Source organism: Colletotrichum navitas (assembly GCF_030913465.1).
Source record: "Colletotrichum navitas strain CBS 125086 chromosome Unknown LY79scaffold_35, whole genome shotgun sequence".
In the NCBI taxonomy this organism is placed as follows: domain Eukaryota; kingdom Fungi; phylum Ascomycota; class Sordariomycetes; order Glomerellales; family Glomerellaceae; genus Colletotrichum; species Colletotrichum navitas.
In genome coordinates, this window is record NW_026850581.1 from 127,905 (window position 1) to 142,030 (window position 14,126).

A 14,126-nucleotide genomic window follows, 5' to 3' on the forward strand; every position below is an offset into this window, starting at 1 on the left:
GCCCTGGTTCCGGCACGCCGCGCAGCGGGCGTTCCTCGAACGCGCGCCCGAGTGGCTCGGGCGGAAGCTGGCGACGGCGCCGTCGGAGAGGAGGAGGCGCGCGGCGCACGACGAGAAGGTCCGGAAGGAGGAGTGATTTGGAAGGGCCGTCGGGCGCTGTTTACGAGGGGGGGGGCAAGAAATCGGTCCGGTACACCTGGCGTCATGCCATACGGATCTTCAAAAACGAGATGGGCTTCGCCGAGTATAAATGCGTACCGTACAATTACGACATCCTATAACATGACATCTTATACGAAGGTTTCAGTCGGAGGAGCTTGTGGATGATGCTCGAAGGGGAAACCGAGGAGACGGTTACGCGGTTCGAAGGAAGAACGGCAGAGGAGGCCTATATAGAGCTTTTCCCCCTCGGTCGAGTCTGCGGAGCTCGCAGAAACAGAAATGATGAGGCCAGAGAGGCTGCATGACCATGGAGGCAAGAGTCGAGTTCCGGACCCTCCGCCGCCTGGACTCGACTTCTTGACTGCTGCCTTTGGGAACCATACTAGTCGTAGGCAATCGCAAATGATGTTTTCTTCCATACAGTGCCTGCACGCTTTTTCCTTGGGAGGGGGGGTGGCCCCCCTTGTTATCACGCCTTACCCATTCAGATCACAACGTGCCTAGTTGGTAACCTAGGAGAGTTGATACTACCTCGGGGAGAGGGGGGCATCCATAGGAGACCTAACGATGGCAACTATGCCTTTTTTTCTCCTACTCAAGCCGACCTGGCGATGGATACCTCAAGGAGAATAGCCGTAAAATCGGTTCGCTAGAGTCGGTCGGGTGATGGAGAAAAGCGAAAGCTAAGCAAGTGTAACCACCATCTCCTCCGGACGAGCCGCCCAAAAAGCACAGTAATTGACCTTCCCTCCCCCGATTCTCTCCGAAACGCCGTCCCGGTCCCTCAGAAGCAGCACGTCGTACACGTCGATGACGCCCACCCCGTTGAACCGTCCCTCGTCCCAGTGCGGGTCTCCGTTCTCGTTGTCCGGCGGCGCCGTCCGCGGCTCCGCCGTCTCGTTGGGGACGCTCGCTCTGCCCGGGCCCGAAACCCACTCCTGGTTGAAAAGCTGGTGCTGGATCTGATGGGGGTGCGCGCCCCAGTAGGCGTCCCAGCCGGGCGCCGGCGGCGGCACGTGTGGGAGGCTGCCGCGCGTGATGGCGGCCAGGTGGTGCTCGGCGCCGTCCGACGGGTCGTACGGGGCGTTCAGGCTGAGGAACCCGGCGCGGTAGCCTTGGTGGTAGACGATCCGTTGCCAGGGCGGACGGTAGTTTGCCGAGCGGTCCTCGTCGTTGTAACCGATCTGCAGGTGACGGTCCTCGATTTCCATCTTGAAGGGTTCTTGTGCCATGTCGCAGGCCACGACCGGCACAGCGTGCGCCATGAAATACAGCATGCCGGCCCCGTCTGGGCGATCGTCGACAGTCTGGCCCGGCAGACTGGCCGGGTATGTGAACCTTGCGTTCTGGTAAGCGGGGTGGGAATAGACATGTCGGTTACGCCCTTCGTCATGTTCCACAGCCCAGCCGTCATCCTCCATGTCGTCCATATGGTAAAGCGAAAAGGGGTTGAGCTCTCGCAACAGCACTTTGGACTGGGCCACCCTCTTGGAGTATTCCTCGACCTCCTCTTCCGTCCTCTCCCCCGACTCCTTGAAGTTCTCGATGATCCATTTGGGTTCGACCCTGACCATCCAGCGTATCACAGGCAAAGGCTCCCAGCATATCGAGTTCTTCCAACCTCTTCCGCGATAGGACACATGGCCCCGCCAGGCGGCCCACGACCAGCTTGGGAAAAGGGATTTGCCGTTCAGAGAACGCCTTTCGAGGACCTCTCCGGGATTCCACATGAGGGATCGCTCGAACGCGAAGGAGGGCAGTCCGTACCAGAACTTGGCGTTCGTGCCCTGCCTGACGATATGCTCTACGCCGCCAAAGGCGTCGACGGCGTCCGACTCCCAGCTCAGCTTCCGTTTCGTGTAATCGTCCACGGCGAGGCGGTACAGATCCCAAGGCGTCGATGCCTGGGCCTCGCCGAGGGAGCTCATGAAATCCCGGGCCGCGTCCACCGTGACCTTGAAGACGGATGCCTTCTTCTTCAGCATGTCGGGCCGGAAGTTCTCCAAGTCTATGTCATCGGACGACATGATTGCATCGCCGAACCCGTGGTCCATGGCGATGCCTCGGTTCGCAAACCGTCCCAACGAGGGATCGCTCCAGATGCGAGGCATCAGGTTTTCCTTCATCCGGTCTTCTGTCGTCGAGTATCGGAAAGCCGGGTCGGCGACCGGCATGGACTCTTCGAACATCTCCGGGCCGTGGACGCACTTGAAGACCATCTGCGAGCGCGTGAAGTGGACGGATCGCCGTGAGAGAGCCCGCTCCTGGAACGTCCACGCGCGCGAGCTCCAGACGGAATCCTCGATGTCCGGTACCGGTCTCCGGGGGTCATGCAGCGCAACAGCTAGAGCCATGCCTTGTATCTCTGCGGTTGTCTGGGCGGTAGGACGCGGGGCAGTGCCCATTCCTGGGAGGCCTTCTTGGGGATCGGCGTTCGTAGAGGCAACAATAGTCAACGTCGCGCCGCCGTAAATAAGCCCCATCTTTGATATGAGTTTAGCCTTATCTGCAGCATCGTCTTGAAGGATGCAGAGAGCATCGACCCACAAGTAGCGCAAGCCGGCTTCCTGGGTGACTTTGATGGCATCTTTGATTGTCTGGGGCAAGCCGAGGGAGTTGTCCGCCAATCCCTCCGGTGCTTCTAACGCCTCCTTTGTCGCGGTGGTGTACTGTGTCTGACTCCCCTTCCCCCATACGTAAGAGAGGCAGCTATAGCGGAAGGGCATCTCCACCTCCTTGATGCAAAGTTCCTCGGTATCGATGACTCGCAGCGAAGTAAGGTCGGGATCGGCTCCCTGACTGGAAACCTGATGCGTCTCCTCGCAAATACCAAGCCAGTTCCTCAAGCGGCCCATGTCAGCGTGGTCTTGCCGCACGATTCGGCCAGCTAGAGGCTGTCGCGACAGTTCCTCAATCTTGTGCACTAGAAACCTCTCCGGCCTCTGCGCCGCTCGGTCCTCGAGTTCCACCTCCAGTCTCAGCGCACGTTCGGGGCCCTCGTCGACCACGTTGAGGTAGAAGCCTCCTTCAGAGATCTCTTCTGCTGTCATGCCGGAGACAAGGCCGTCGCCGGTGATCTTCTGCCGCAGCATCCTGCAAAAGGAGCAACTGTTCTCTTCTTGCATCACTCTCCACAAGCCGTGAACAGTGATCCGCACGGCGCCCGAGGGGAGCCCGCGCTGGGACAGCAGCAACTTGAAGTCGATGTGCCGACACATGTCGCAGAGATACGCCGGGTCATCCTCGGGCAGGACCTCTGGCGACGCGATGAACCACGCCACGTCCAAGGTCGCATCCGACGACCTTGTTGGCCCCCAGCTCTCGTCTGGCGAGCTCAGCGGCTCCCATCGTTTCACAAACGTGTAGTGCCTGAAGCTGCGGGATGTCTCACCAACAGACTTCTTTTCCTGTGGGTCATTGTCGTCTTCCTCTTCGTCCTTGAGGGAGATGGTAATTCGCTCAAGGTCCTTGTCGGAAAGGCCATCGACATCGTGCTTCTTCTCGCTGCGAGATGCATCCATCATTGCCAGGGTCCTGGCGCCTCGCCGTTGATAGAGGTCAAGCAAATCCCTGTTTTCTGACGCTTGAGGCTTCTGCGACTCGCCTGCCGCGATGGCTTCGTTTGTACTCGGGGACGCCATAGTTGTTTAGCGGCGACTAGGCCGCGATTCTCGTTCAACGTACACACGAAAACAACACACTTGAGTTTACAAGGCAGAGATGGTTGAAAGGTCACAATAGCCAAGTGACTCACTCGTCTGTAAGAAGGCGAAGCTGGAGCGGCTCTGGTTGATCAGGACGTTTGGAGGCCTGCCGTCAGATGTCTCCACCATCCTAACCAATAAGCCCACACTCCTGGTGCGGTAGGATCGCGTCTGCCTAGTATAACACCGCGATGCTTACTCAAAGACGATTGTCTTCGTTGCTACACGGTTGCGAGTGAACGCAACGGGACTCGATCATTCCAATGCTCGCGTCAAGACACTTTCGCTTGTGCTCTGAGCGAGTAAAAACCCCGTGTGTAATGCCCATGAACTCGACTTTTGGGCCAGCGGGCGCCGGCCGGTACCTCGACAATGTTTATGGGAGCGACTTGCCCCCATATAAGCGAACCGGGATGATTTCCACAAGACGTCGAACTCCGCATGATCTCAAAGAGCTAATGTCGTGTTGCCGCATATCGACACTACCCCGCTTTGTTATCATGTCAGTCTAACATCTGAATGCATCATAGTCTGCGATTAGGCGGGGTTGAATCATAACAACAAATCAAAACCCTGATGGCTTTCCTCTCTCTTTAGTACCGAACCGTCGTCCTCTTTCCTTGGTACCCTCACGTAACAGCATCGAACCCCCCACCCCGCCTCGTCTCTTCCGTGGTCCACAATCATAATGGACAAACGCGTTGCTGATAGTAAACCCGCGCTGGTCTCGCTCTCCCCCGTTCAAGCCGAAGACGTGCCGGCTCTCTTGAGGGTCCACACGGCGGCCTTCAAGACCGACCAGTTCTCGAACCTGATGCTCCTCAATCGGGACGAGGACGCCCACCACGAGGTCATGGGCAGGTCGATCAGACGATGGATTTCGGACCCCGCCGCCAAGCTCACCAGGGCTCTGGACGAGGACGGGCGGCTGGTCGGCTGGTCGTGCTGGATCGTCAAGACCGGGTACGAAGAGGAGCCCGCGCCTATCCGGGATCCGGTGGCGGACGCAGGGGCAGGCCGCGCCGAGGCAGGGCATGCCGAACGCGGCCCTCCCCCCGAGGCGCAGAAGGAGCAAGACCCCGCACGGGCGCTGGGCGGGCTGATGTTCAGGGACATGACTTCGTGGGAGGGCAAGCACCTCGGCGGGAAAAGGTACGTGGTGTTGCAGGCTCTGGCGACGGACCCGCGCTACCAGCGGCAAGGGGTCGCGACCAAGCTGGTCCGGCACGGGCTCGAGAAGGTCGACTCGCAGGGTTTTCCGTGTTGGATACATGCCTCGCCCACGAGCCACAGCCTGTACGTCAAGGCCGGGTTCGAGGAGGTCGGGAGGAGCGACTATGATTTGGACGAATGGGCACCTGGTGGCAAGGGCGGAAATCGAGGTTGGGGAAGATACACGTTCAGATACATGTTTCGACCAGCGAAGAATGTCGTCTAGTCACACAGTCTCTGGTCGTTGGTCTTGTGCACTTCCCGAGAGCCAACACGGGATGGGGTGGTCTGGGGGTGTAGCTGTAGCGATCAAATGAACAATGGTAGAACCGAACAACACACCTTTGACCTTCGACTCTATCTTTAGCCATCGTTGCTATACTTGGAAGTGCTTGACGCTGGTCTAAGGACGGATAAACTGGGCACCCAACACTAACGGTGTGGCGGTCCGAATTCCAAGTACATATAGTATAGGCCTTCTGCAGCCTTCGGTTATACCAAGCTAGCTTGTGCCGGAGTATGCGAAGAACATCACTTGACTCTTTGAGCCCATTGCTGACCCGATAAACTTTCCATAAACGTCTGAACTGGTGGTATACCAGCTTGTGCCGCAATGACGGGTAACTCGGTTACACACTTGGAAGAGCCGAGGGCCTTACCAATTCACCCCGTACCAATAACAATAACTCAAACAAGTAGTGGGGGAAGGTCATGAATATCAACCTTCGATCCAGACCCAGAGACCGACTACCGAGGCAGATAGGCAGTGAGTGGACTGCATCAACGAGCGTCGAAGCTGTGGATCTTGCCGGCCTACCTGCCAGGGAGTATTGTACTCTCTTATGCATCGTTCCCGGTACACCCTTCACCGCGATAGTAAAGGATTGCGGCCAGACGTGGGAAAGTGGTGTTGTCACTCCAGTGGCCAAGAGTGATACTCGAGAACGGCGCTCAGAATGCTGCAGACCTGTCGAGCTAATTGTGACGGGAAGGAGATCGGCTGTATGCACATCCAGCAAGCGACGAACTATAAGGCCACAAGACAAAACGGCATGCGAAGGGACATGTCGCAGGTAGGCTGCCGAAGCGTGATGGGTAGAGTTCGGAAAGCACCTCTTGCTCTCGCTCTGATTCCTTTCATGGTCATCTGCCCCCCCACCCCATGGAAAGGGCAGCCATCGGCGGTTTGCAACTCATTACTCAAAAAAGCTCGGTTGGTGATTCTAAAGCAGTAGTCAGGCCCGCCCCCACGGGCCTTGCCACACTTACTTGCGCGCCACGGGAGCTTCTCATAGCCCATCTCGATTCGGACGTCTGCGTGCTGCGCCGTCTTTGGGTCTCCTCGACCACGGCCAGGTTGCCTAGGCGGTGCCAGCGCAGTCGGCATCCATCATGTGAGGGCTGAGCAAGCAGTCGACAAGGCATTCGTACAGCCGCGACCAACTTGTTCCTCCAACAGTTTGTTGGTCATCTGCAAGCCCATCCAACATCCGCGCCTCTAGCGCCAACAAGCAATGGCACCAACACGCCTGGCTGCCGACAAGCGCACTTCACGCCGCTTCCATCTCCTCGCGGCCCAAGCAGCCAAGCGGCCGAAGGAGCAGACGAGCATGATGAGCAAGCAACTAGCGCAAATGGAAGGGGGCCATCTCGAAGTCAGATGGCGGCTGACATGGGTGTCAACAAGACAAATGTCGGTGGGAAACTGCTGCCATGAGACCTACCAGCAATAGGCAGTCCAACGTTGGCATGCGTCCTAAGCGCACCTCTTCCGGATGTCAGCGGGTTTGATTGGTCGAATGGACGCCATGCGGGCCACACGCTACTCTGCCGCGGCGATTGAGCGTCGACCGGGAATGGAAGAAAATTGATTATGTGCAGTTAGTCGTGCTTTAGTAGTCCACCCTCTGCGAGCTGCTTGCGTTAGTGGACGGCGTCTGTGTAACTGGAAGTTGCGGTCCAACGTAGTCCGCGGAGGGGGATGATTGGGAGCTTGGGACCGCGTGATCGTTGCTTTCCTGCGCGAACCCCTCATCCCTAAGCGAACCAGGCTGGGAACGGCTCCGACGCAGGCCGCGGGATCTCGGACAAAGGCCGAACGGCGCAGATAAGAAGCTGTTTGTCAGCCCGATACCTGGAAGTCTGCTCTTGGTTCGGACTTGGCGTTCCGTGGTGGTCTATGGCACCTCGCAGGAGTGCCTGCGCCGCACGTAGCGTGCCCGTTGGAGGTAATAGTCTTGACGCCTGCATGATCCGTGCGTCTTGCAGTTCCAGAAGAGAGGCCAAAACGAATGCAGGATTGAGGCACGCAGCTTGGTTGCGCGTTGTACTTTCAATTGCGACAGACAGTTGGGTGCTCTAAAGTTCCAAACGAGAAGGCGAGAGAGGACGTGCTTTTGACAGCCTGAGTCGAATGCTTGGCGTCGATCAGACGGCCGAGTGCCATTCCTTTGGGTCGGCGAGGAAATCCTCGCCAAAATTTTCGACCAAGGACTGCTCGCTTCTCCCCCCCACGCTGCCGTTCGTCTTCGTTCTCGCTTGTTTATGAGATAGCTAGGAACCCCAACCCCAAGAGCCAAAGGGGCTGGCTGCAGGGGCCATCACACAGTCGCATCATCGTGTTGTGTAGGTAGTCAGTTAGTGAAGGCCGTTTAATCACGGATGGGCAGTCGGTTTGATCGTCGTACATCGAAGAAAAGTTTGGACGAACACCCTCCCGAGAAACATGATCCTCCTTTTGTTTGGATTGTTGGGTCGTTGCGGGGCGGGAAGCCTTGGGGTGATTGTCAGGTAGGAATGAGGGGATTCGGAGAAAGCATGGCTGGGGTGCCGCACTTTGAAACCCGGGGCTAAGTATTTAGTGGCCGCTTGAAACGGAGGGGTTTCCCTTGGCTTGGGAGCTGCGGGGAACGAATTCTTCATCGCCCGCAACGCGACACGGCCATGGAAAATTGACTTTACATCTCTGACGAATTCCGCCTGATCAGTCGAGGTGTGGGTGGCGCAAAATGTCTGAGACGCCATCAAGACGCATATCCCGTCCAATTTCGATATTCGCGATCGGCTCAAGGGATTCTTGTTCATGCCTGGGTAGATTAGATTGCAAGGAAAAACCTAGCAACATTGATTGCGGTTCGGTCTTGTCCGGGATTAGTTATTAGCACCAACACGATAGATGGATAGAACGAAAGCTTGAATTGCGGCCCCCATGGGTCTTCGTTTCCTGAACCCCATCTCGAAGCGACAATGAGGCCCCGCAAAGCTGTCATTATGATGCCACATAGAGTTTGAACCTGAGGGAGAGAGAGGGTCAAGCTCAAGATACGAAGCTTAACGTGTCGTGTAGGTGGTTCCGAGATTCTGGTTGTGCACAAGGGACTGTGGGAGTTTGTCCGATGACTTTCATGCAAAGAGCAGGACGGATGAAAGTTGGACAAACATGATTTGCCCCTGAAGCCTTTACGTTGTGGTTCAACGAAGCCATCAATCACCATCAGAGTGCCAACGGTAGGTGTCGTATTGCAGATCCCCAAACGACGCGACTGAACTGGGCGAAGTTTCAGGCTTGGCATGTTGAGCTCTGTTGCGTGGAAGACTAACCAAATACCTACCCGGGCAGAGATATACCGGCGAGAAGGTTGACTATACGAATACAGTTCAGGTCAGGAGAAGGTGAGTCTGAAATAAAGTGCAGTTGCAACTCCATCGCACAGTGGAGCACCGAAAGGCCCTGTCAGCCTCTGCCCGTTCCCGTGGCGAACAGTGATCAGGTTGCCAGGAAACGAAACGCCCAGGATGCAGGGAGAGAGAGGCGTGCCGAGCAGATGACGGTAGCGTGGAGGAGACCCGCCGATTGCATCGGGGAGCTGTCAAGCACCATTGTCAAGCAGCGGGCAGCTGACTCGGTTTCAAGGTGAATTTTAGTAGTAGTGTGTGCAAAACGCGACGGCCGCCGGGGAAAAAAAAAAGAAACCGGATGACGAGATAGACGGCCAGGGCTCATCCTGTCATACGCGTCTCTTTGGCGAAGGATAGCGACCTAATGCGATCTCACGACCGAGGGCCGGCGTGCTCCAAATAAAGAGGCACCCGTCAGAATTAGCAGCGGCCGCTAATTGAGCCAGTCAGCACGCAGGTGGATTCATGAGGTCTCGGCTCCTCGGACAGCCGTGCTATATTTTGCGAGGGGTGCTTACTTGGTAATGGAAGCGTGGTAGCCGAATGCCCAGCCACCATCAGCCAGTCGTCGAGGCTTTGACGCGGATTAGCGGGGGCAAACAGGCGCATGGGGATGGGTTGGTGAGGGGTCGAACTGTCAGCGTAGACGCGCCCACCCGCGATGAGCGAGAGATACGGAATGGCGAAGTAGCATCCAAGACGCTTTGTTTGGTTCGAAGTGGTGTCGGACTCGACAACACAAGCAAGGGCCACGTTGATGGTGGATATCTGGACAGTTGGTGGGTTACATGAAGGAAATGAAGTACCTGTACGGAGGTGCGTGTCAAAAGTTCATGCCCGATATGCCAGGACCAAATCTAGCTAATGGACCCACTTAATATATATCTAGCTAATCAGAAAGGCAGGATTAATCTACTGTAATTTCTTCTTTACAGGGGCTAAAGCAAAGTAGCCTATAATAACAACAATAACAACAACAATACCACCTTTTTGCTTCTTTAACTATTACAACTTATAGTGCATATTAACCCTTCTTTATAGGCAGTTATTCTTGCCCTCTAGAGCTATATTAGAGGTAAATTAGCTAATAAAGTTACTTAAGCCCTAGGGTTATCTAAGCGTATAGTTAATAATATTCTTAACTAAGTAAAAAAGTAAGGCTTTAATCTAACTGCTTCTACCTTCTCTTTATAACCTAAATATATTAATAATGCCCCCTAAGCTAGCTAGCTAAAGAAGGCTACACCTATAGTAGCTAAGCTTATTATCTAAAAGGTTTACTATAATTAATATAGCAGGGAAAAGACATATACTAATATTACTAGCAAGCTCTAAAGTAAGCTAGACATAGATCTCTTAGTAATAATAGTCTACTGTATCCTTTAGTAAGCTAGCTTTAGAAAAACTAAACTAATAAAGAAGCCTAGCTTAATAGCTTAGATAAAGCAAGAAAGGCTTTCTTAGTGTCTAGCTTATTACTACTAGTTACTTAAGGATTAGAAGAAGGTTGTCTAGTCTAACAAGACCTTAGTAGTCTTAGGCTATTGCTATAGTAGCTATTATCTATAGTAACAAGTATATAAAGCCTATATAAAGTTATATATTTATGCTTAATAAAAGGGATACTCTAAGTTTATATTCTAAGGCTACTTTATATATAACAAGAAAGGCCCTTCCTACTACTAGTTACCTAAGTTAGTAGTAATACAAAAGGCTACTAATAAAGAGATTATAAAGTTAAATACTAAGCTAGAGCTAGTTAAGTGTCTTAAATAAGAGTTAGAGAAGAGGATTAGCTAGCTTTAGCTTTAGTAGCTCCTTAGCTATAAACTAACTTTTTACTAGAATACCTATACTAGTAAGTTAGTCTATAAAAGTAAAGAAAAAATTAACTAGTATTATTACTAGAAGAAGATTTTTCTACTAAAGCTCTTCCTATTTATTTATAATAAGTGCCTACCTAGTACTTTTATTTAAGAGGATAAAGCACCTTTTTATAATTACTACTTTATTTACTAGACATATTTAACTTATAATATTAAAAAGCTCTACTAGTGTAGTAATAGCCTTAACCTTAACCCTATTAAGCCCTACTAGCCCTAGATAAAGCAATTTATAACAAGGAAAAGTGCCCTAGTTAACTAGGCAGCAGCTAAAAAAGCATAGCAACAGTGCTAGTAGGCATTACCTTAAGAGTAAATCTAGGCCTAGATAGAGAGGCTACTAGCCTATATTAAGGCTATTATTGCTCTTAATAGTAGCAACAAATATAAGGAGGGGCGTTATGCTGGCAGATATTGATCAGAAGTTCTAGATAGGCATTATTAAAATGTTAGTGGCAAATTTATTTGGGTGGCTACCCCTGTAATTACCCTTGTTAATTAACATGGGGTGGTCTTGGCATATTGGGCATGAACTTTTGACATGTACCTCCATAGTTTGACGACTGGAGAAAGGTGTGCATGCCAACAGAGTCAGCACCATCTCGGCCATCTTTGACCTGGTGCTCGTCCGAAGCCTCGAGGATCGTGGAGTCAGTCATGGGTGGTGGTACCAAGCCAAGAAACGGGGTCAGAGACGACCAAGAAGATTGGCTCTGAGGATCTCCGTGCTTCCCCTCCTCCCAAGCAAGCCTGACAGCAACACAAAGGCACATCCGAGGGAAGACCGGCTGACAGGATATGGCCGCCTGCGACCGCCGTGGATCCGAATTTTGATATGGGATGAGGTAAGGCGCAGGGGATGGGAAAGAAGGAAAGAAAGAAAGAAAACATACAGAGAGTATTACTGCATAGGTACGGAGTAGTATCCGTAATGTTCGTACCTGCCGACCTTCCTACCTACCTACCTACCTAGGACCGCAAAGGCCGGCAAACAAGCCCTTCCCAGCCACTGGCAGCCCCACCCCCTTCATCGTTCCTGCCGTCTTCAGTCACAGACCCACAGCGGTTGGTGGGCTGCCTTCCGACATAAACGCGCATTGCGCCAGGCATCCCCGCAGAACGAAGGCAGGGGTCCATCGTGGTGGTTGCCGATTAAGTACATCGCGTATATGTCCTGCATCGGCCGGTTACGAATACAGAGCAGGTAGGTAGGTAGGTAGGCAGGCAGGCAGAAGGTAAGGAAGGCAGGGAAACCCGGCCTTTCGTCGCCCGTTGGACCTGCCCTACCGATATCCTTCGCATGGTCCTCGAGCCCCTTCGTCTCATGAGGAAGGAACGCTATTGTTCGTGTGTGGGTGTGTGTGTGTGTGGGTGGGTGTGTGCGTGCCTACTCCCTCTTTGCACGTCTTCCACGTTGCTGTTCGCGATCCATCCTCGCAGCAACCTTTTCCGCCATGGTGTTTAGCTTGGCTTGCAAGCAACCCGCATGCACGGCACGGCACAGACGGACAATCGCATCACCATCTAGCTCTCTCTCTCTCTCTCTCTCTCTCTCTCTCTCTCTCTCTCTCTCTCTGATGCTCCTAAAGAAACCCTTGCCTCATCCCACCTGCGGGGTAGCGGTTAACAGGCAGACACATTGCAGGTCTGCCCACGGGCCCCCGAAGTACCGCACTGCAACCAACATTAATTATATTAAAATAATAGATATATTCGGATATTCTGATTAGTTAATCTAGTTAATGTAGGTCCACCACATCCTCCGCGTTTTTTCAGGGTCAACTAGACCACCTACCCACGCGTAACAACAGCAAGTCAACAACCTATTGCTGCTAACCTATTGCTGCTAACCTATTGTTAACTACGTTATTTATTACTAATTAACCCTTTACCTTATTATTATTGTTTTCTTTATGTTACTATAGTATTAGATATCCCTCTGTTAACTGCTAGTAAGGCTAACGTAATTAATATATTAGATAATAAAATTATAACCCTCTAAGTGCCCTTACTACTTAACTATAAAGACAATATAGTTAACTTTAACCTAAAGGACTTTTAGAAGAAGCTTAATAATAAGAATATTCCTTTTACTAGCTTACCTACCTATCTAACTATTTACTCTATTAGGACTTACCTTATATATCCTTAAGACCTAGGCTAGCCTTATTATTATACTTAATAACCTTGCTACCTACTATAAGTAATACTTTTACTTTACTAAGCCTATAGAGGTAGATACTACTAAATTTAAATAAATATAGGCTTTTATTAGTAATTTCTTTAATTTAACTAAAGCTTAAGGCTATACTTTTAGTAGTACTACTACTACCTACTATTACTGCCTACTTTAGTTAACTAAAGCTAATAAGCCTTAAGGTAGTAAGGCTATAATAACCTATAACTACACTATATAGGTAAGCACTAGTTACCTTATATATACTAAAGTTATTAAGTAATAGATAGGTAACTTTACTATAACAGTAGTTATTTTATAAGTTAGCCTAGGCCTTTATAACTACCTACTTAAACACCTTAATTAAATTTACCTACTATAAAGTATTAAAGACCTTGCTACTAAGCAAGTTGCCCTTAGTTATTTGCCTACTAAAGTCTACTATATACTCTAAGGCTACTTTAGCTACTATAAGGCTATTAAGTAAGCGCTAGCAACTATAGGTAGCTATTAGCTTTCTTACTAGGCTATATATAACATAGGCTACTACTAGCTAGCTATTTACCTTAACCTTTACCTTATTAGCTATAACTATTTATAGTACTTATAAGTTACTAAAGCTAAGGCTTATTACTATACCTATAACCTTTAATTTTAGTATTATATAGTCTAATGTACTAATAGGGTAAGTAAAAGGCTTACGTAGGCCTCTAAGGCTAGCCTTATATTATTATAGTAATATAGCCTTTTTACTATAATAAATATTACTTACTAGACTAACTAGTTTAGCTAGCTACTTTATATAGTTATAGTTAGAGATACTATAGGTAGCTAGATACTAGTTAGCTACTTTTTTACTAAAAAAGGTAATACTAATATTATTACTGCTTACTTATATATATTAAAGGGCTAGGCTAACTAGTAGTTATATTACTTTTTTACTAATAATTTAGCTATTAAATAATATACTATATATAATACTTTTTATAGCCTTATAGATAGTAAGATAAAGGTATTATACTTCTTTTACTATATCTACTATAAAAGAACCTTTTACTATTGTCTTATAAAACACCTAACTAGCCTACGCTATATAATCTCTATATTAAAATATTACTATATAAGGCTAGGTTATTATAAATCTATTGCTACTATAATAAAAAGTTTAATATATAAAGAAGCTGCCTATATTAAAAATAACTAGCTACTAATACTTAACCTCTAGGCTAACTATACCTATAACTATTTACTACTACTACTCTAGGCTAAAATAACTAACCTACTTAAAGGCCTTTATAGCGTTATTAAGTG

At 50.4% G+C, this 14,126-nt stretch overlaps 3 protein-coding genes across 3 annotated transcripts; 2 read left to right on the forward strand and 1 right to left on the reverse strand.

Annotated features, from left to right (window-relative positions):
• Positions 1 to 845: 845 nt before the first annotated feature.
• LY79DRAFT_516979 (uncharacterized protein) lies at positions 846 to 3,803 on the reverse strand (the record flags this gene model as incomplete). Its single annotated transcript, XM_060554874.1, has 4 exons — positions 846 to 1,075; positions 1,099 to 1,217; positions 1,264 to 2,256; positions 2,833 to 3,803. The coding sequence occupies 4 exons, from the start codon at positions 3,801 to 3,803 to the stop codon at positions 846 to 848; spliced, it is 2,313 nt and encodes a 770-aa protein (XP_060413414.1).
• A 772-nt stretch (positions 3,804 to 4,575) lies between these two features.
• Positions 4,576 to 5,235, forward strand: LY79DRAFT_477867 (acyl-CoA N-acyltransferase; the record flags this gene model as incomplete). Its single annotated transcript, XM_060553247.1, has 1 exon — positions 4,576 to 5,235. A coding segment is annotated over one exon (660 nt), but the record flags the coding sequence as incomplete, so codon positions are not given.
• Positions 5,236 to 9,544: 4,309 nt separating this feature from the next.
• Positions 9,545 to 13,621, forward strand: LY79DRAFT_580311 (uncharacterized protein; the record flags this gene model as incomplete). Its single annotated transcript, XM_060560095.1, has 10 exons — positions 9,545 to 9,572; positions 9,692 to 9,704; positions 9,798 to 9,831; positions 10,082 to 10,092; positions 10,602 to 10,614; positions 11,195 to 11,306; positions 11,613 to 11,843; positions 12,565 to 12,591; position 13,500; positions 13,591 to 13,621. The coding sequence occupies 10 exons, from the start codon at positions 9,545 to 9,547 to the stop codon at positions 13,619 to 13,621; spliced, it is 501 nt and encodes a 166-aa protein (XP_060413416.1).
• Between the last annotated feature and the right edge of the window lie 505 nt (positions 13,622 to 14,126).